Source organism: Mauremys reevesii, linkage group 1, assembly GCF_016161935.1.
Source record: "Mauremys reevesii isolate NIE-2019 linkage group 1, ASM1616193v1, whole genome shotgun sequence".
Taxonomy (NCBI): Eukaryota; Metazoa; Chordata; order Testudines; family Geoemydidae; genus Mauremys; species Mauremys reevesii.
In genome coordinates, this window is record NC_052623.1 from 28,151,043 (window position 1) to 28,172,966 (window position 21,924).

The 21,924-nt window shown below is 44.8% G+C and overlaps 1 protein-coding gene across 1 annotated transcript; it reads right to left on the reverse strand.

Moving 5' to 3' along the window:
* Positions 1-17,423: 17,423 nt before the first annotated feature.
* On the reverse strand, positions 17,424-21,697 carry FZD4 (frizzled class receptor 4). The gene is made up of 2 exons (XM_039519452.1): positions 21,440-21,697; positions 17,424-19,335 (listed from the first exon to the last, which is right to left on the reverse strand). The coding sequence occupies exons 1-2, from the start codon at positions 21,695-21,697 to the stop codon at positions 18,007-18,009; spliced, it is 1,587 nt and encodes a 528-aa protein (XP_039375386.1). The 3' UTR covers positions 17,424-18,006.
* Between the last annotated feature and the right edge of the window lie 227 nt (positions 21,698-21,924).

A 21,924-nucleotide genomic window follows, 5' to 3' on the forward strand; every position in this document is an offset into this window, starting at 1 on the left:
CATGGAGAGATGACTGACTACAATTAATAGGTCACAAACCTTGGTGAATATGTGGTAGACTATAAGTTAAAGTAGTGAAACATTTACAAGGTCTGAGTAGGTGTAGGAATGAGTGAGGGAGATTTGTGGAGTGTAAGATTCGGAAGTCATGGGATGGTCAGAAACTGAGTAATCCCCAACTGAGACAGCTCCCAAATGGCAAAGAAAAAATTAAAGCCACAGGCCTCCAATTTCAAAGTGACTAGTGATTTTGGAGACCCAACTTGAGATGTTTTAAAGGGGCCTGATTTTCAGAATGTGATTGATCAGCAATTTCTGAAAGTCCCTTTAAAGCATCTTAGGTTGGGTACCTGAAATTACTAGTCACTTCTAAAAATGTAGGCCGACAGTTTTTTTTTAAAAAAAAATCCTGCAAAGAGCAGCAAGAAAATAAGAATGAAAAAGAACTTGTCTGAATCAAAAGCAGGTGTTATGAAAACTATGGCAAAGGAAAGTGTGAACTCAACGTAACAGCAAAACAAACCTCTTTACAAAACTACAAGTGGCTGTCTCTAACTGCCTTCATGTGGCAAGAGATGGGGACTGTTCCTCAGCTGAAGAAATATTTCAGATGTATAAATTATATTGCTGAACAAAAAAAAGCCATTTTTTAAAAAGAATTGGAGGTAGGAATGTTTGGGGATACTCTAAAACGTGCAACATTGTTGATATGGCAGATTGCTTATCAAAGCTACCCCTAGTAATCTGACTAAATGTAGCCAATAGTTACTCTGGATTTATGCTGATGTAACAGAATGGTAGATAAGTATATGTCATTATCTTTATTTTCCAGGTGGGAAAACTGAGAAGTTAAGGCCCTAATCGGCAAAGCACACATATGTTTAAATCCCACTGAAGTCTTAAATAGGCTGAAAATTAAGCAGTGCTTAAGTGCTTTTCTGAATCAGAGCCCAAGTGACTTGCTCAAGATCACAGGGTGAGTCAGTGTCAGAGCTGAGACTATTGAGTTCCAGGCAAGTCCTAGGCTTAAACCACTAAAAAATGTTGCCTCTATTTAAGAATCCAGGATAGACGTGTGGTATCTATTCTCTTTGTAGTTTAATTTCTTTACCTGTTTAAAGAGTATAAAAGATTCCTCTACTCCTGAGAATTTTGTGATCCCTTTTAAGACTTCAGACAGCACTTCAAAAATATTTTGATGTAGATTCTCCTTTTAAATTTCAGTGCATCTAAATTGCAAATATAATTTCAAAAGCTTTCTGTAGATGAAAGACAAAAATGGTAAATGCAGCTGAGTAAAACAAAGCAGGGGGTGAGAGGGAACAAAAAGGCAAGTGGAGAAAGGGCTGGCTTTTCAGAGAAGTGGCTTCCCTTTTGCAGGCACAACTTCATACCCCAGAAAGAGGCTGAGTTGAACCCTAGCTAAAAATCTGGGTCTGAATATTTTAGCCTATTTCCTTCCTGCTCCTATATCACCAGCTAAAGGACCCAGGCCTTAGTCTGGGGCTTCTCTTCCCTGCCTGCTTTTCCCTTTTCAATTGCTTCTCAAACTCATTCTGATTTTCTGTCTTCTCCCACCTACCTACAGCCCATTAAGTTGAGGACCATGATAATAGAAGTCCCAGGGCTAGAAGACTTAAAGAGATGGAATTCTCTGTTTTCTCTGTAGGAGAGAAGATGAAAAGACAGTTCTGGCCAGCTTCATTTATATGAATTATATTGTTGCTTACCCATAATTCCATCTACTAAGTGTTTTTGTGTAAGTGATTTGCTATTATTGTATTCATGAAAGGGAGAGGAATTGTGTGGGATATTCCCTGGAGTGACTGAGGGTCACACTGAGTTTATGTAATGCTGACCAACCAGGGTCATTGCTGGATAGGATTGAACCTGGGACCTCTGGAGCGTAGTACATGAGCCTCTACCACATGAGCTAAGAGCTGACTGGCTGTTAGCTAAGGCTGTATAAGCTCATTAATCTTTCTCTAAGTGGTCTTGGTGCCACTAGATTGGAAAGAAACCACACCCAGGAAGTGTGTGGGTTACATTTACAGGTAGCAGATTTTTGGTTGGTAACAAAACTCATACACAGATTCTGTTCCTGGAATGAATCTGCAAGAATGGTCCATGTGAGAAGCCTTTGTCTTGAGGCCTGACTGGATTTGTAATAGCGGTGCAGAACTGACCTGTCAGTGCTCTGGCCTGCCAGGCCAACAGAAGTAGAGCTGGTATCACAGAACTGAACTAGCTGTACATTGGAATGGCTCTCTCTGGACTGTGGTGGACTGGAAGAGGAGAACCACCCCTTGATTGCCACTGAGTCTAAGTGGATGGGTGGGGTTGGGCTAAGAGTTTTGGCCTCAGTATGTCAGACCATTATTATTTGGGGCTGTAGAGTTCACCAAGTTCCTGGGGCACTGATTTGGGTGGCTCTGTTTCTTGGGTATACACACATAGAGGAATTTCATGTTGCGTTTAACTGTTTTTCCCTTTCCCCCAAATAAAATGCTAGTTGTGGTTCTGCATTCCCAGAGGACTCTGAGTGCTTTTGAATGGGGAAGAACCACCTGCAAAGATGAGAACTTACATTAATTTCCCAGACCCAGGGTTGTTTTATTTTTCAGAAAAGAATCCCAAAACAGATTGAACCCAGCCCTTACTGCTGCCATTGGCACCTGGCAGAAGGGTTATAATGACCATCAGTAAAGAGAGGCATTGTATTAATTACAATATTGCAGTAGCCCCCAGAGGCTCCAGCTGATTGGCCTGTCATTGAGAGTGAATGCTGATTGGTTGGAGTTTAGTATGTGATGGGCATGGGGGCTAAGAGACTATAAACTTTCCCCAGCTTAGACTGAGGTCAAGTCCAGTTTTGAAAGACTGAATTTAGCCTGGGACAGGCCAGCACAAGCCAGGCCCCGGACAGAGTTTGGTGTAGTTTAGACAAAAGCTTGTTCTGACTCTGGGAAGTTTTACTGCCCAGGACCTCATGCTCTACATATGGGTGGGTTAGCCCAGCAGACGGAGTCCCCAGGGTGAAGACGCCCACACGAGTTCAGCGAATGACAGGACCACACACGTTATTATTGGAAGAGAGGGTCCCCTGGTGCTGCTGACAAAACCAGTCCCGCTTGCTCCTGAGGCAGGAAGCGCACACTCCCATCCCTGAACTTCCTCTCCTAGTCAGTCCTGAGACCATCTGGGAGGAGCTGTCTCCTCAAGGGGCTGTCAGAGGGAGTGCCAAGAAACACACTCGTACCCAGCCAGCCCAGGAACATTACTTGAGCTGGAAGCTATATTGGTTTGACATCGCTATGGAAATCTTTGTACTTTATTTCAGTTCCTATGGGACCTAAAATTAACAGCATATTTTTCTTGTATATTTTCAGTGTTCCAGAGTCTGTCTCTTCGGCTTTCCCCTTCATGGTGTCAGTCTGTGATTCACAATTCACAGGCAGTAGATTGCTGAGTGACAGAGCTCCCCTGGGCTAGCCACTGTACACATAGTAAGAGAGTTAGTCCCTGCACTGAAGAGCTTCCGCTCTATTCAGACAAGACAGACAAAGGGTGGGAAGGGAAACCGGCACAGAAAGAGGAAGTGACTTGCCCAAGGTCATATACGAGGCCAGCAGTAAAGCCACAAATACAACTCAGGTCTCTTGACTCCCAGTGCAGCGCCTTCTCCAACTGCCACGTTAATGAGTAAACTGTAAAAATGGGCCCTTCTTATTGAATGCACCCACTCCCTGTGAGGATTTAGCGTTATAGCTACTCACTTTACTGGCAAAAGGATGTCTATATCACTGTCCTCTCTTGTCAACCCTGCAGTACCACCAGAGCTGCACTGAATGATTTTATGGCTCATGCTTCACCAAGAGCAATTCCCTTGTCTCCAGATTCTGCCCTCCACTACACCTGTACAGCCCTGCTGAAGGCAGGATGGTTACACAGATAGGACTGTGCACATCTGGTCTGCAGCTGATGACACATCTGAGCCTAGAAGACGCAGCTTGACTGTCTGATTCTAACCCCAGATTTTATGTTGGTGGTTTAAAAAAATCAGCTTCTTGTTTGAAGGCCTGGTCTACACTACAAAGTTAGGTCGACATAAGCCGCATTAGGTCTAGTTAATCATGTGTATCTGTACACAACCGAGTCCCTTCCGCCAACCTAAAGGGCTTGTAAAGTCGAATTCTGGTAATGCTTCAGTCGACATCCACACGTCGACATGGGGATAGTGTAGACACTGTGCCTGTGCTGTGTAATTTGAATGAATTGGCCTCCAGAAGGTGTCCCATAGTGCTCCGCTGTGTCCACTCTGGAGAGCACTTTCCACTTCACTTCACTTCAGCCAGGTACACAGGAAACAGCCCTCCCCCCCAACCCCCCGTTAAAGCCCTGGGAACTTTTGAATTTCCATTTCCTGTTTGATCGGCGTGGAGCGCTCGATAGCACAGCTAACAATGGATACTCAAAGCTGCAAACGCACTCCAGCATGGAGCGCCCAGGAGGTGGTGGGTCTTATTGCTGTCTGGGGAAAAGACTCTGTGCAGGCAGAGCTCCAATCCAGCAGAAGAAACACTGACATCTATGCCAAGATCGTGCAGGGAATGGGGGAGAAGGGCTACACCAGGGACACGCAGCAGTGCCACATGAAAATAAAGGAGCTTTGCCAAGTGTATCAGGAGACAAGGGAGGCGAACAGTTGTTCTGGTTCTGAGCCACAGACATGCCGCTTCTTTGACGAGCTGCATGCGATTCTAGGCAGCGACCCCACCATTACCCCAAAACACTCCGTCGATACCTCCCAGGAGCCCCGGGTGACCTCAGGCAACAACAAGGAGGACATTGTTGAGGAGGAGGAGAATATGAGGCAGCCAAGTGGAGGATCCATTCTTCCCGACAGCCAAGAACTTTTTTTAACCCTGGAGCCCATCCTCTTACAGGACCAATTGTCGGCGGAGCGTGATGCAAAAGGTAGATCATGCCAACAAAAGGTAGATCGTGCCAAACCAAGCTAATCTCCTTCTTTGAGAAGATAACAGATTTTCTAGACAAAGGAAACACAGTGGATCTAATTTACCTCGATTTCAGTAAGGCATTTGACACAGTTCCACATGGGGAATTATTAGTTAAATTGGAAAAGATGGGGATCAATATGAAAATTGAAAGGTGGATAAGGAACTGGTTAAAAGAGAGACTACAACGGGTCGTACTGAAAGGTGAACTGTCAGGCTGGAAGGAGGTTACTAATGGAGTTCCTCAGAGATCAGTTTTGGGGCCAATCTTATTTAACCTTTTTATTACTGACCTTGGCACAAAAAGCGGGAATGTGCTAATAAAATTTGCAGATGACACAAAGCTGGGAGGTATTGCTAACACAGAAAAGGACCGGAATATCCTACAGGAAGATCTGCATGACCTTGTAAATTGGAGTAATAGTAATAGGATGAAATTTAATAGTGAAAAGTGCAAGGTCATGCATTTAGGGATTAATAACAAGAATTTTAGATAAATTGCCAAATTATCAGCAGTTAAGTATGCCCAGTGGTCTGGGATGGGATGTTAGATGGGATGGGATCTGAGTTACTACAAAGAATTCTTTCCTGGGTGCTGGCTGGTGAGTCTTGCCCACATGCTCAGGGTTTAACTGATCACCATATTTGGGGTCGGGAAGGAATTTTCCTCCAGGGCACATTGGCAGAGGCCCTGGAGGTTTTTCGCCTTCCTCTGCAGCATGGGGCACGGGTCACTTGCTGGAATATTCTCTGCAGCTTGAGGTCTTCAAACCACAATTTGAGGACTTCAATAACTCAGACATAGGTTAGGGGTTTGTTATAGAAGTGGATGGGTGAGATTCTGTGGCCTGCGTTGTGCAGGAGGTCAGACTAGATGATCATAATAGTCCCTTCTGACCTTAAAGTCTATGAGTCTATGCCGGGGAAGGCACCTCTGGTGAGTGCACATTTTCAATCAGACTGTAGGGGTTACATGCTATTATTTTTAATGTTGGATCTGAATAAAAAAATTGGGATAGAAGTTATCGGTTGTCACTCCAGCTACGCAGAGGGTGCTCTCTGAAAAAGACTGTTTATGTGCCTGGGGATGGCCTGGGAATCCTCCCTTGAGATATCTAGGAAGCTTTCATGGAGGTACTCTGCAATCCTTTGCAGAAAGTTTCAGGGAAGGGCTGCCTTATTTCGGCCACCACATAAGTGTCACATTACTGTGGGTCATTGATTAAACTAGTTTTCAAAGCCTCGTGGAGACACAGCATGCCTCGATGTGCTCTTATTGCCCTGGTGTCTGGCTCCTCAAAATTGGCTGCCAGGTGATCTGCCTCCACCTCCCACCCTGCCGGAAACTTTTCTCCCTTTGTTTCACAGATATTATGGAGCACACAGCAACAACAATGGAGATATTGCTTTCACTGAGGTCTAACCTAGTAAGCAAACTACGCCAGTGGGCTTTTAAACATCCAAAGGCACATTCCACCCCACCATTCTGCACGTACTCAACCTATGGTTGAACCACTCCTTAGTATTGTCCAGGCTGCCGGTGTACGGCTTCATGAGCCATGGGAGCAAGGTATAGGCTGGGTCTCCCAGGAGCACGATTGGCATTTCAACATCACCAATGGTTATTTTGCAGTCTGGAAAGAAAGTTCCTGCTTGCAGCTTTCTGAACAGACCAGATGCACACGTCATGCACTTTTCCCGAACATCCCACGTTGATGTTGGTGAAACAGCCTCTCTGATCCACCAGCACTTGCAATAACATTGAGAAGTACCCCTTTCGATTTATGTACTCTTTGGCAAGGGGTAAGCACCTGTGCAGCTGCACTGATTTCCTGTCACCAATAGCTAGGTTAGGGATATTCCTGGGTAACTATTATGCTTTAGTCCAGGAACTCCAACACCTGGGATTTGGACCTCCCTGGAGGAGGCAGCAGGTAGGAGTGCCTCCTTTTGTCACTACTTGAACAAAGAGATGATAGGTGTCCTTCCTCACACGTATCCTCAAAAAAGCATCCTGTTTCGCTTGTGTGAAGGGCTAGGGAAGGAACCTTGGGTTTTAATTCCCAGCCTGGTGCCATATCCACTGTAATAGTGACAAGAATAACTAACTTTTCCCATTTTCCCAAAGGATGTGCTACATACTGTCCTTGAAATGTGTGTACGCTTCCAGCATGAATGGGGGTCACGTAGGTGGATTGCAGGTAGCGTGGAATGAAAGAGAGTCTGCCCAATGCAGTGTTTCTCAAAAGCGGCCAGCGTGGCTGCATGCAGCCCCCAGGGGCTTTTCGTGCGGCGACAGCCTCCTGGGGAGTGAATGGAGGGGAGGCACAAAGCAGTGGCCCCTCCCCAGGGCTAGCAGCAGGGGTTGGGTTCTGCCCCCTCTGGAGCCACAAACACCAGAGAAGCAGGCAGCTATTGTGAGTTCCCCACCTTCCCGGGGCTGGTGGGGTTTGGGCTTCTGGCTTCAGCCTTGGGGTGACAGGCAGTGGGCTCCATTCCCCGGCTGCAGGGTTTCAGGGTCTGGCCCCGGGGCCATGGGCTCTGGCCCTGGCCCCCAGTCATGTGGCAGCAGGTGCTGGCCCCAGGTTCACCACCCCTCATTGCTCCCGGTCCCCACTGCATCCTCCGGCCCCAGGCTTTAGCCACATGGCTGCAGAGCTCCAGTCCCTGGGCTCTGGCCCCAGGTTCACCAACACCCCATCGCCCTCAGTCCCCACTGCCTCCCCAGACCCCTCACCCACCCAACCCCACTCACCCCATTGCATCTGGGTCCCACTGCCTCCCCACCTCCCCATCCAGGGCTTAATTTGTCCCCCAGCTTGCCAGGGCTCAGTAGGTCTGTTGTGAAAAGAAATATTTGTATGTTTTTTAATTTCACTTTTCACAGCCTCCCTGCTAACTAGCAAATCTGCTGCTGTGCAAAGTGATAGAACACATGCAGATACCACTTTTCACAACAGCAGACTTACTAACTAGCAAGTCTAAAAAAAAAAAGCAAACAAAAAGCAAAAGAAACAATAACAACAATGAAAGTAAAGAACATGCAAAGTACATTATTTGTTTCTATTTTGCTTAGGTCCAGTAAAGAATAGAGACAACCGTACATTATTTTTATTATTGAGGCTACAAAAAAAACACCAATAAAAATAAATGACAATGATTTGGATCTGTATATGTACATATTTATTTGTTTTTCCTAAAGTTGATTAAGTATTTTAGGAAAAATTGTCAGAGCGGCCACCAGCAAGAGTTGGTGGCCGCACGCTGAGGCCACCAAAAACTTTGTTGTGAGAACCCCTATCCCAATGCTACCACTAGATGGCATTTGTCCCTTGTTTTCAAGCAGAAAGTTATGTTGGCTGTAAAAAATTCTAATATTGGGTGGATCTTTATTTGTAATCATTTTTAAGCACTTGAGTAAAAATAGTACTGACTTCATGCCTGTTACCTGGATCACTTCAGAATATGTTTTAGAACATTTACAGTTACCCAATCAGTCTACAATATTTAATATTGGCCGCTTCTGCATGTAGCCTGCAATAAGCATCTTACGAGTATTATTTATCACTCCTTACTAGTACTTTAGAGAGGCAGATTTTCCAATTATTTACATTTATTTTTCCAGCCGGATGTTTTTCTTTCTTCAGAGTAAGTTCAGGAAATAGGAGAAGCAGTCAGGATATTAGCTAAATACTGATGTTAATACAAAGGGAAGGCCCGTTTACTGGCATATCTGCGAACACTGAGTTCTTTTACTGGTGGTTGGATGTTCTAACCTATTGATTTAGAAAATGAAAAATGAAGACAGACACTGCCTCTGAAATGTAGCTGTATAAGTTGGCTTTTTTACTGCTAGACTGCTGTCAGGCAAATAGGCCAAGAAACAAATCTGAAGTTATAAACAAAAATAAACCTTGCACTATAACAAGAGTTTAGTCTGGAATTTAATTTGTATGTTTGTTCTGTTAACGTAAACCCTTAAGAACAGACACCCAGATTCCAGGGTGATGGACAAACTATAAATAACCTAGGAAGATGGAAGAGCAGTGATTCCTTAAGTTACCTTGCCAAATTAGTTCTCTTTAGCTGCGTTTACCCTTTAAGCCACCTTTTCACTCCCCCACTCCTAGGTTGGCTATGCACTGGACTGGTCCCAACCCCAAGCTTAAACCAAAACAGCTGTCTGTTAACCACCAAAGGCTGTTACAGCAGCTGGAGTTTGCCAGGGTGCAGAGGACCCCTAGCCATGCTCCCTCTGGCAGCTGGAGGAAGCAGCAGTGGTGTAGGGTCTAGTGTACCAGTTCTACATGACCAGAAGAGCCCTCTGCACTGGGATGATGCTCTTACACTGCTTTTGGTGGAGCAGTACAAAGTGGTCTTACGTAGCTGTAAATCAGGACCACCCACTGCACCTCTGACAGAGTTTGGGTGGAGTTTTGCAAGGATGAGAAGATGTTCTGTACTACAGTGCTCTAACTCCCTAAACTTTGACAATGTGTAACTGAACTCTCCTGGATTAAATCCAGTGCTACAAGCTCTAGGCATGTTATTTTGATGTCTTATATAAACCTCTTTGTGTAGGTTTGTTGACTAGACCACTGACAAGCAGGGAATACTGGAATGCTCTAGAGGGGCAGCGTCTGTGGCTTTCATTTCCAGGTCACCAGTTCAAAGCTACCCTACGTTGCAGCTAAAAGTCGCTGAAAGCTGTGTGAACATAGTTTTGTTCTTACTAGTAAGAGTGTCCACCTCACAACATCCATCCCCATAGTTACTACGAGCTTGCTGGCTCAGCAGAGGACATGGATTATAGGTTCATGCAGACTGAGCTAGTCTCTCCCGAACTCTTGCATCCCCCCAGGTCAGGATTGAGGCATGCTAGCGTGAATTAACTCACATTGTCCATACCAGTGCTGGCTCTGTTCTGTGGCCAGAGAACTTTAGGGAACTGTGCTGTTAATTTCTCAGTTAAAAAATCTGACAAGGACCAGTGGAAAGTTCACTTTAGGTTCTGTATGAGGTAAGTGGACTCGTATCAAATGATGACCCATCTTTAGAAAAAGTGAGACTGATTTGTCATATCGGGTCAGCTCTTGAAAGTGGCCTCTACTTTTGGGCACATAGGCAGAGGTACTGGAACAATTTTTATAGTAGGGGTACTGAGAGCCATTGAACCAAACTGTAAATCCTGTATATAATGGAAACCACTTCAAACCAGGGGGTGTGGCTGCACCCCCAGCATCCCTAGTTCCAGCATCTATGCACATAGGCATTTAAAGCTCCTAACTTTCATTAATTCCAGTGCAAGTTAGGAGCCTAAATACTTTGGAGGATCTGGACCTGCCTACTTCTAGTATTCAACTTTGAGTCCACAATAGCATTCAAAAGAACCTACATTAAGCGATTAAGCATTGGGTGACTTGGATGAAGCGCTCCCCAATGTGTGAGTAAATCCTGTTTGGGGTACCTAGATTCCAGTGCTGTTTTTGAAAACTTAGAATCATAGACTTTAAGGTCAGAAGGGACCATTGTGATCATCTAGTCTGACCTCCTGCACAACGCAGGCCATACAATCTCACCTATCCACTTCTATAACAAACCCCTGACCTACGTCTGAGTTATTGAAGTCCTCAAATTGTGGTTTAAAGACTTCAAGGCGCAGAGAATCTTCCGGCAATTGACTTGTGCCCCACCATGCAAAGGAAGGAGAAAAAAACCCAGGGCCTCTGCCAATGTGCCCTGGAGGAAAATTCCTTCCCGACCCCAAATATGGCGATCAGCTAAACCCTGAGCATGTGGGCAAAACTCACCAGCCAGACACCCAGGAAAGAATTCTCTGTAGTAACTCAGATCCCATCCCATCTAAAATCCCGTCACAGGCCATTGGGCATATTTACTGCTAATAGTCAAAGACCAATCTCATTATACCACCCCCTCTATAAGCTTATCAAGCTTTCAGTCTTGAAGCCAGATATGTCTTTTGCCCCCACTGCTTCTGTTGGAAGGCTGTTCCAGAACTTCACTCCTCTGATGGTTAGAAACCTTCGTCTAATTTCAAGTCTAAACTTCCTAGTGTCCAGTTTATATCCATTTGTTCTTGTGTCCACATTGGTACTGAGCTTAAATAATTCCTCTCCCTCCCTGGTATTTATCCCTCTGATATATTTATAGAGAGCAATCATATCTCCCCTCAGCCTTCTTTTGCTTAGGCTAACCAAGCCAAACTCTTTGAGTTTCCTTTCATAAAACAGGTTTTCCATTCCTCGGATCATCCTAGTAGCCCTTCTCTGTACCTGTTCCAGCTTGAATTCATCCTTCTTAAACATGGGAGACCAGAACTGCACACATTATTCCAGATGAGGTCTCACCAGTGCCTTGTATAAGTGTACTTGATCCATCATAAATCTCTAAAGAGTAGTACACAGCTCCTATTGTCTCCTTTATAAGAGCTGATTACTATCAGCTCTATCTTGTGATTTAGTTAAGTATTAAAGTAAGATTATGCTAATCTAAGTAAGCCTGTGCACTCCTACGAATGTAAACGATTTGTCAGTTGTAAAATAATTATACCATAAGCTGTAATTTTGATGTCAAACTGGCTGGTGAAAAGACTAACAGACAAGTTGGGTAGCAGAAAACAACAATTCTTAACTGATGAACGTATATGGAGTAAAAAAAAAAAAAAGGACTTTCAGTTGCACTGGAATAACTCTATACTAGCCAATGTATTTACAGAGAGATTACTAAGAACAGAATTTGGCCCTCACAAAAGCCACCAGCAATACTAAGTGAACTGCCCTTAGCATGGGTGCCAGGTTTGTATAATTTTTGGTGGTGCCCAGAATGGATCCAAGCAGAGCCATCCCATCCATAGGATGGACTAGGCAATTGCCCCAGGGTCCGTGCTTTGGGGGGCCCTGTGCTTCAGGGGGACAAGGAGTCCAGGGCAGCCTGGGGGGTTAGCAGGGGACTTGGTGCCAGCAGCAGTGAGTGACCCAGCCCCAGCCCACTCTGCCGGCTCTTGGCATTGCTCAGGGGAGGGGGTGGAAGCTGGAAAGAGGCAGGGTGGGGACTTTGAGAAAGGGGTGGAATGGGGGCAGGGATAGGGCAGAGCAGAGGCAGGCTGGGGCCGGGTTGCTCACTGCTGCCGGTGCCAGGCCCCCTGCTAGCTCCCCAGGCTCCCCTGGACCCTGTGCCCCCTCAAGCACAGGGACCCCCAAAGCACAGTAAGCCCAAACATTGGTGGAACACAGGCACCACGGGCCCATATAACTCACCACCTATGGACCTTAGTAGATAAATGATTTTGCTGAAGTTATGTACCTTAATTCTAGGTTCTGAATGCATTCCACATTTTAAAACCAATCCTTCCATACTTGAAGCAGAGGGGAGCCTTACTCGAGCAAAAATAGCAGGACCAGGCCTTGCGTTGCTTGTTTTTTCTCCAAAAGTCACTAATAGAGCAGTAGTAAATAGAGCTGCAGTAGGTTGCTCCATGATCGTTTTAGAGCTCTGCCATACATCTCGGCATGTGAAGATGTTTGACTCTATCCATTCAGGCAAGCCTGGATGCACTGCAGAAAAGCTACAGCTCAGTCCTACTGCCTCACCAGTGCATTGGGCTGTGGAATCCAAGCACCCCCTCACTCAGACTTAGGGCTTCCTGGAATAAGGCTGCCCAAGAAGCTGAAGCGTGTCTTGAGTTTTATCTGTTGTCCACTAATGACAGCTGGGAGCACTCTTTCCATCAAAGGTTGCAGCTTGGGCCCAAATGTAGGTCTGAGGCCAAAGTTCTAACTCATTTAAGCTAAGCATTTGGAACGCTGGCAAACCAGGTGCTGGAAGCCAGTCTGTTTCACTTGCATGTTAGTATGCTTAAAATGGGTATTGATCTCATAACAATATGAAATGCTTGTAAATTACTGCATAAAATAATCTGACATATCTTTATCACACACTGTAAGGCAATATTTAAGTTTTTGCTTTATAACAAAAAAAAAGTTTGCCCTGAAACTGTCAGCCTGTCGGAAGGGATTGTCTCCTGCTCATCAAGAAGGCTATTAAAACTAAATGGGCCATTATGAGACATCACAATGCAAATACTTTGTCAATTGCCCCTTTACACCCAAAGAGGTTACATGCAAGAGGGCTCTTCCCATCAGCTTGAACTCTGCAAGAAGAAAATAAAGATAGGGAACAAGAGAATTTTCATCTCTCTAGCTGTTTGGATTCTCACAGGGTTGGAGCTATGGAACAGAAGCAGAGAACCTCGGGGCCAACCTGGGTTATCCCTAAAAGGCATACAGTGCTGAGAGATTACTACAATAGTCACCTTTTAAAACCATAGACTGTAAAATCAGTGTATATGTTTGCTTGCTTTAATCTTGTACTAACTCATTTCTTTCCTTAGTTAATGAATCCTTAGTCAGTTTGCTACAGGATTGGCTACAACCATTGTCTTTGGGGTGAGATCTGAGATACAAATAGACATGGGTTAAGTGACTGGTCTCTTGGGACCAGAAGCAACCTGCATCTTTTGTGATCTTTGGTGTATAGCAACCAGCTATCACTAAGTCCAGCTTGTCTGGGTGGCAAGATAAACTGTAGTGCCCAAGGGGACTGTCTGAGACTCCAAGGTAATGCTGTTATAGTGCTTCAGGAGTTCACACTTGTTACTGGGTTGGTGAAATCGAATTATAGAACACACAACCAGTTTCAGGTCCCTGCCCTACTTCTTGACAATCTGCCCTGAGCTTGGCATGACACTTCACTTAGAAAGGAAGGAGTGGGGGGAGGGGGGCCACAAAAAAACACAAAAAACCCACAGTGCTTTGTGTTTACAACAGGAGGATTCTGAAAGAAAACTTACCCCCCCAAAAAAATCAAGACACAGTCAGAATCCATTACTTATTCACAGAGGTTAACAAAATTTTATTTTGATACAAAAATTAAATAGCAAAGTTTTTTGTACAGTGATAAATTAGAAATTTACAGTACATACATCAATGCAGATATACTTTCTGTACATCTAAAAAATTATCAGTGTCCCTTGCCTTCGACAAGTTAATTTCTCTTTCTGAAGCTCTATCATAAGTAGTTTAGCTGGTACCTGTCCGTCAGACATTTCAGAAGCCTGTATGTCAGCCCAAAACACCAACTGCGGGTGGGACTGGCTTGAGAGAGAAAGGAAAAGAAGGGTTTGTGCAGAAAAAGTAACTGTTGTAAAGTTTTGAGCTCTATAGCCACAGCAACTGCACTTTCAAGGCAGGATTAGTCACACATTTTTTGGTTTTAAATTCATAACTATGTTGAAATGAGAGAAACTGAGTTGCAGATATTCAATCTTCATAACTGCCGTGCTCCAGACTTGATCTAGTGGTTCCCAAACTTTAACAACCTGTGAACCCCTTTCATGAGACTTGACATTTTAGTGAACCCCCTACTAAAAATGAATATTTCCAGGGATTTTCTCCTTTACCTGAGTGTAAATTAAAAAAAGCAGTGATCTTGGAACTATAAAATTTGTTTTATGACATGCTTATTACACACTATTTATTATTTATTATTTATCATTACAGTATTTTTATTACATTACGAAAATGGCAACACTCTTCCAAGATCTCACTTTCGTAGCTTGTATCACTTTGAATAAGCCTGTTATAAGACAAGGCTCCTATGTTTCATCAAGGAGTATCAGATGTGAAACAGCATAAAGGTATTTAAGAAGCCAACTCAAAGAGTTCCTCCTACACAAGCATTCAGGTCTTGAGCCGTCCAGGCAAACAACGCACGTTACAACAAAGCTTAAACTTGTTCTTCATAATAATTTAAAAACCAATACAAGCCGCCTATTTAATTTTAAAAATAGCAAAAAAAATCCACCTCTTTCCATTTCTTATAAGGAGTCTTGAAGTTTAAATCTCCTCAGTGTGATAGATATGCTTGCTTTGATCTGCTTAGCTCTTGGAAGTCCAGGGACAGCTCTGTCCACCATTAGGGAATTTTTTCCCCAAAAAACCCCCTGTAACATTTTGCGAACCCCAGTTTGGGAACCACTGATGTAGAGTGGCTTTTCCAATCACAAATGCCGGAACATCTAGAACAGCAAGGTAAATGCACATAGTTAAGTTGTGCCTTTTCAGAGGGGCTTCTGCGGCACTGGGTCAGATGCTCTGCCTCATTACCTTGAGGTGAATCAGGAATAAATTCACTGAGCTCTGGTACATAACTGCAAGAGAATTCAGGCAGGCACAATGCCTCCAAGAGACAACTGACCGCTATGTGACTGCTATCCCCATAGTATTTGAGTGCCTCACAATTTTAATGGATTTATCTTCCCTTCACCCTGCAATGTAAGGAAACACCATCCTCATCTGACTCACTTTTAGATGTCACTAATCACCAGTGCTACCATTCTAGTAAGAGATTCACTTAATCATGCTCTGAAATTCAATTACAACAGGAACAGTCACCCCCTTAACCATACATTCTGGGATGACAAGGATAAAAATGCATAGGTCAATCACATCAAATAGCATGAAGTTCAGTGTGTATGACTCACCTAGGGTCGTTAACCCGTGACTTCACTGGAGGGATGCCTGGATGAATTTGGCCCACTCACTTTCTCTCCTTCATCCCTCAGAATTTGAAACCAGCATCTGATTTGGCATCCTTAATCCAATCGTAAATAGCTCGAGCATTTTGGTGAAGCCCAGCCATCCACACCTTTCATTCTTGCAGAATTCTGTTTCCAGACCAGAATACATAGATCCAACAGGCATTACTGTCCAATAGAAGAGACTTGAGAGAGGATTGGATTTGGAACATTCAGCTAGTACATAATGGTGTGCTGTGGGTAGAATGAGTCAAGTTGTCACTTGCTCTGCTAGTGACTGATCCCAACTGCGCAGACAGAGATGAGGTTGTTTTGTTTTTAAGCACATATTTCAGCACAGACACAATGCATGCAGTTCGAGAGATAGAGGGGGGACCCCTTTCAGGCCTGCCTCATCCTACAAAAGACCACAATACCCTCAGCTACCACTTAAGTCCACAGGAATTGAAGGCATTCAGCACCTCACTAGATCAGGCCCGCATACACTGAAGATGAAGCAAGATTTTAGGGCACACAGGTGAAGATACTGGTGGGTCCTTCAAGGGCAGCATTTAAATGCTGCTCTTTATTTATGTTTACATTATACTTCCTGTTAATCAAGCAGGACTGTGGCATTCATAGTCTTGTGCTCCCTATGAACGCGACAGGCCAAGGGCAAGGAACCTTGCCACTAACTATGAAACATAATTACTCACCAAAAAGAAGTTGGATTTCTTCTCCATGGAGCCCTTTTCAAAAAGGAAAATGTCTCCATTGTTGCTGAAGTCTGATAACATTCTTACATATAATTTTTTTTTTAAAGTCACTCTCAGTGACCATCAGTTTGAGCCAGTCAGCTGTACTGCTATGTCATGGTTGGAGAATGTACTTTTATTTTTAATTAGCACACATAATTATACAACTGATCTGTGTGAACATGAAGTTGCCAAGGAACTTAACATTTCACTTCTCCCAGACTGGCGTCTGCATAGATGTAATCACACAGAGTGAAATATATTAAGTCTTAATTGCTTAATGCAATAGGTCTCTGGGGAGAGCCAGATAAGTTTACTTGGAGAAAAACTACATGTTCTGCTGAATAAAGAGTTTGTCCAAAGTGAGCCTTCATTCACTTTCCCTCAGCTGTATATTGCAGTAGGAAGGAGAGCTATTAAAAGAAAAAACCTGTTATTAATGAGGAGGAATAAAGTAGTCAGACTCTGGAAATAGCTAGGTTATCCAAAAAGGACAAAAGGGGGCAGGGAAAAGTGTGGGGAGGAGATAAATGGAAACTATATATGCTGTTATGCTTCAGTCTCCAAGTTAATCTACTTCTGATAAAGGTACTGAATGAAGCTTCTAAACACCTCAAACAAAGTACTGATGTTTTAGACAGCAAAGAGTGTGCCGATATAGAGGTTAGTATCAGGTTGTCAGCTGAGGTATACAGCAATCCATCCTAACACCTAACTGAATCCTACAAATTCACTGTTTGAGTTGTTTTCACACCTGGAAAAAACTTAGCTGGCATTTACATGAGGACCTAATCCTTGGCTGAATTATGCACCATGCAACACCGATGAAGGCAACAGGCTGTACCAGCTATGGATCCAATCCTAAAAGGTGCTGACCACATCCCTTAAGACAGTGGTCCCCAACCTTTTTCGTCTGGTGGGCGTCAGCCACAGAGGACCGTGGCAGCGGACGAGTATCAGCCTAAATTCCAGCAACAAGCAGCAACGTCAATAGGCGTCGCCACTGAAATGCCGCCAAGTAGCGTCATCCAGAGGCGTCACCGCCGAAATACTGCCAAAAATCGGTGGCATTTTGGCAGCGACGCCTCTGGATGACGCAGCTTGTCAGCGGCATTTTGGCGATGCTTGTCTGCCGGCCAGTATGCAGGCGCACTTAGACGCCGTGGCACCCAAGGGCACCACATTGGGGACCCCTGCCTTAAGACACTGAGTTCAGAGGGAGTGATGCTGTCAACTGAAGCTGAGAGCACCCGCCCCTCACAGGATTGGACCCTAAATCAGCCCAGAACTTGACCCTCATCCTCTATGCACTATAACATGATTCAGGAAAATCGGCAATGCAAGTAACAAGATGCAAGACCCTGTGGCTTCTAATGACATTCATACATTGCAACCTGCTTTACAAAAATGTGACAAAATGTTCAGATTTTTCACAGTGTTCCAAGCCTCCCTGGGCTTTTGTATTTTAGGCAGGGCGGTTTATGGTTATTCTGTTTTTGAAATTATTGCTTATTCTTTAAGGCTTCTTTTCAGAGACAGATTTTGTACTTTACCTCCCCACACCTTCCCAGCAACATTTCGACTGCAAGTGTTTATACACAAGTCCTTCTTGGGAGAGAAGTCAGCACAGAGGTTTTGTTTACACCACAGTCTCATTCCCTTTCCCAGGTTTCACCCAACCATCCGCTCTCTTCTCTCGTTTCACTTTCCCTGAGTTCACCAGTCTGTTAGAGCACTTCTGCCACGTGTGCAGAGTCTTGGCCGACCAAATCCACATGCCAGATGTAATACCCACCAGCAAACACATGAAAATTTTGAGCATCTCCACTGCCATATTGGAATCATCCGCTGAATAGCGGAAGATAGCCCAGTTGGAGATTTCATAGAAGTAACATGCAATTACACATGTAGCTGGGACAGTGTATAGCACTGAAAAGACACCAATTTTGACCATCAGTCTTTCCAGCTTGTCAGTTTTAGTTCCATCTTTTTGAAGATTAGACCTGATTTTAAATAAGGCCACTAAGCCTGCTGCTATGAATAAAGTTCCAATAACCAAGTAGGTGAAAAGCGGAGCAACGACAAAGCCAGTGAGTGCATCTAGGTTCTGGTTGCCGACATAACACAGACCAGTGAGCTCATCTGCATCTACTAGTCTCATAATCAAGATGACTATGGTCTTCACTGCAGGGATAGCCCAAGCTGCAATATGGAAATAGGAGCTGTGCATTTCTATAGCCTCATGGCCCCATTTGAGTCCTGCTGCTAGAAACCATGTTAATGTCAGAATCACCCACCAGATGGAGCTAGCCATCCCAAAAAAATACATCAGTAAGAAAATTATAGCACATCCTGTGTTCTTAAGACCTTCTTGGATAAGAACAGGTTCTGCTGCCTCTTCAAAATCACAGGATATCCTTTCCCGGCCTACAGTCAGCCTCACAATATAAGCAATGCTATAAATATTGTAGCACATGCTCAGAAATATGATGGGGCGCTCTGGGTAGGAAAATCTGGATGAATCAATCAGGAAGGTCAGGACTGTGAAGGCTGTTGATATGAAGCACAGACTAGCCCACACGGCCATCCAGATATCAGTGAATTCCTTAGCTGATCTGCTATAGAGACCAGCATCATAGCCACACTTAAGGACACAGCTCAGGCTTCTTTTTACCCAGATATACTGCTCTGAATTAGATCCCATTGTGTGACACTCTTCTCCTGGCTGCAAGGATGTCTTGCTGTGAAGGGGAACCTCTTCATCCCCTGGACCCTCCATACACATGTGGTTGTGGTCATTCTGGGGTGGAAATTTACTGCAGTTTAGACTGTCTGGCCAGGCAAATCCAAATTCTTTCAGAACAGGTTCACATCTTCTTTTGACGGAAAGGCACATGCCACCGCAGGGACCTATTGGGATGTTAATCTTCTCTGTGCACATTGGAACATAGACTGAACAAAGGAAGAACTGGAAGAGAAAAACAATAGTCAAACTTGTGCTTAAAGGAAGATAAAAATGGTAGGCTATATAGCAAGTTCCCTCACTATTCTCTTTAACAGTACTGTTCAGTACTTTGCCTAAGGAAGCAAGGAGCAGCATGTAGTAAAGAAACCAAGGGGAAAAAAATCGTAAAACCCCCAGCCCTTGTTCTCAGTTCAAAAAGTGTTTTGAGGCCAAATCCTGATCACTTTACTCACTAGAATTAGCCTTATTGAAGTCAATGGGCCAAATTCACACAAGGCGAACAGACCTTAGCCCTAGAGCTAAGCCTCAAATTTACAATTTAAGGGGCAAAACACAAACTGAATAAGTAATTTAAACTTAAACACAAATATATAGACCTTAGTTTTCGAGACTGCACAGAGATATTTAAAACTTGAAACAAAACAGTTAAAATATTAATAGCTCTTTGAATTAACAACATTCATGGTTGAATATGATCTTTGTGTAAATCATATTTTTTCTTATAATGAAGTTAGGATATTGTAATTTTCTCAGTACTTGACTCATAATTCTGGTACATACAAAGCAAATAGACCTATGTGTAAAAACTTAGCATTTTTTAAAAAATGCTAAGCAATTATTAGTTTGGATATAACAATCTGAAGAAGTACCGTAAGTTGGTTATTCAGCAACATCTAAGTCATGGGTTAGGACAAGGATCTTGCCATTAATATGGGATGGCAACTCCTACAGTGAAGTTACTGAAGGGGGTTCTCTTACAACAATTTTATGCTATGTCCCTTTGTTTTTTTTTACGATGACAAGTCTCTCTCTCTCTCTCTCTCTCTCACACACACGCACCCTCCTCTGTCCATTATTTCTGGATGCACATTGGTTCACCAGCTCCTTACACATAACAACTGTGTCATCTATGGTTATAAGTGAAGGGCTTTATGTACAAGCATCTGAACTGGAAAGTCATGTCCTTGAAGCTGTCTATCTGTTTAGTATACTCTGTACTTTCATGGTGTTCAAGGATAAATATTTTTCTTTAAGAAGTCAGTGAGAAAGTTCACACGCCTTGATCTGTAAAAGTCATTTTTTTTAATATTAGGCTAAATGACATTTTCAAACCCATACAGAGAGATCAGCCAATTTATTAACCCTGATTTAGAGTGTTCTCTTTGGTCTTCACCTTAGTCCAAATTCCTGGGCTACCAAAGGGAACACAGACAAGTACAGCATGCCAATCGACAGGGAAGTTTGGCTTCTTCTCCTGGCTTCTGACTTTGTGTGTAGGTTACTCCAGAAAGAGGACTGGGAACGGGGCTCCTTGTGTATTTTACTTCAGTCTCTCAGCAACTGTAAACCCTGTGAGATTAAATGCTATTGTAACTTTATTCTACCTTCTTTTCTGTAGATTCACACCCAGAGGGGAAAGCTAATCTTGAGCCACTTTGCAGCTGGAAGTTTCCAAATGTATCTTTGTTTAACCCTTTTAATAGTTTCTTTTAAAACTTTTGTTTACACCAGCAGATATTTTCACGCTATTCTATCCTAGAAACTTGGGTTGAGAAATAACCTGAAACCCGCCCACGACTGCTCCCAAATCGGCAGCAGGCAACAGAGAAACTAGGTTGAAGTAGATTTACAAAACAAAGGCAAGAAATGCAACAGATTGAAACTTGGAGTCAGTGGGAAGTTCGCAGAACAAATGCAAGAAGTAAAACGGGAGGGATTCGGGATAGTCCCTGCTGCTGGAAGCGAAACTGCCTTTTGCCACGCTAGAAACCATTAGTTTTTAGCACCTGAGGACCAGATTAGGTTGGGAAATAAATTGGGGTGGGGGTGTCATTGGGGGGAATTTACAACGTTTCGGGGGTGCAGCTGGCAGCATAACTGCAGCACTTTCCCTGCAATCTGCCCCTTTCCGGCCGGGTTTGCTCCCCGGGAGGGATCCTCTGGCCGCTGCAGAGATGAGATCCTTGGCGCGAGCGGCGCCGCTGAATGTCACTCGTGCCGGGCTTGCCAAGGCGGGCACCGGGGCAGAGACACCCGCGCTCGGCGGCGGCTGGCACCCCCAGAACCCTCCGCCCGCCCAGCCGGACTCGGGGGCCCGGGCACCCACCTGGAGCTGGCTGGAGCAGCCGTACTGGATGAGCGGGGTGAAGGTGGTGAGCTGCAGCTCCGCGTCCGCCTGCAGCTCGTGCCCCACCAGGTTGGGCATCTTGGTGACGTTGTAGCCCAGGTTCTGGCACATGGCGATGCGGATGGCATCGCAGCGCCGCTCCTCGTCCTCCCCGAAGCCGCGCGCCGCGCCGGGCAGCAGCCCCAGCCCCAGCAGCAGCAGCAGCAGCAGGAGGCGGCCCCGGCCCCGCAGCCCCATGGCCCGGGCCCAGCCCCAGCCCCACGCGGCCCGCCCGCCCTGCAGCGCCCGGCCGCTGCCCCGGCCAGACGGGCTCGGCGCTGCCGCTCTGCGGACACGGCCCGGCCGGACAGCGCGGGGCGGGGCGGGGCGCCCGGCGGTTAAAGGGCCCGGCGGAGACACTGCCCAGGGAGGGACCGCGCCGCCCCGCCCCGCCCACGGAGCGACCCACGGACGGCGGGCGGAGC

Bases quoted from the DNA above. Each gene is read 5' to 3' on its own strand.
- FZD4 (XM_039519452.1), bottom strand. From the start codon at position 21,697: ATGGGGCTGCGGGGCCGGGGCCGCCTCCTGCTGCTGCTGCTGCTGCTG. The intron at 19,336-21,439 runs GTGGGTGCCCGG...TTTCTCTTCCAG, and splicing joins GCTGCTCCAGCCAGCTCCAG to TTCTTCCTTTGTTCAGTCTA.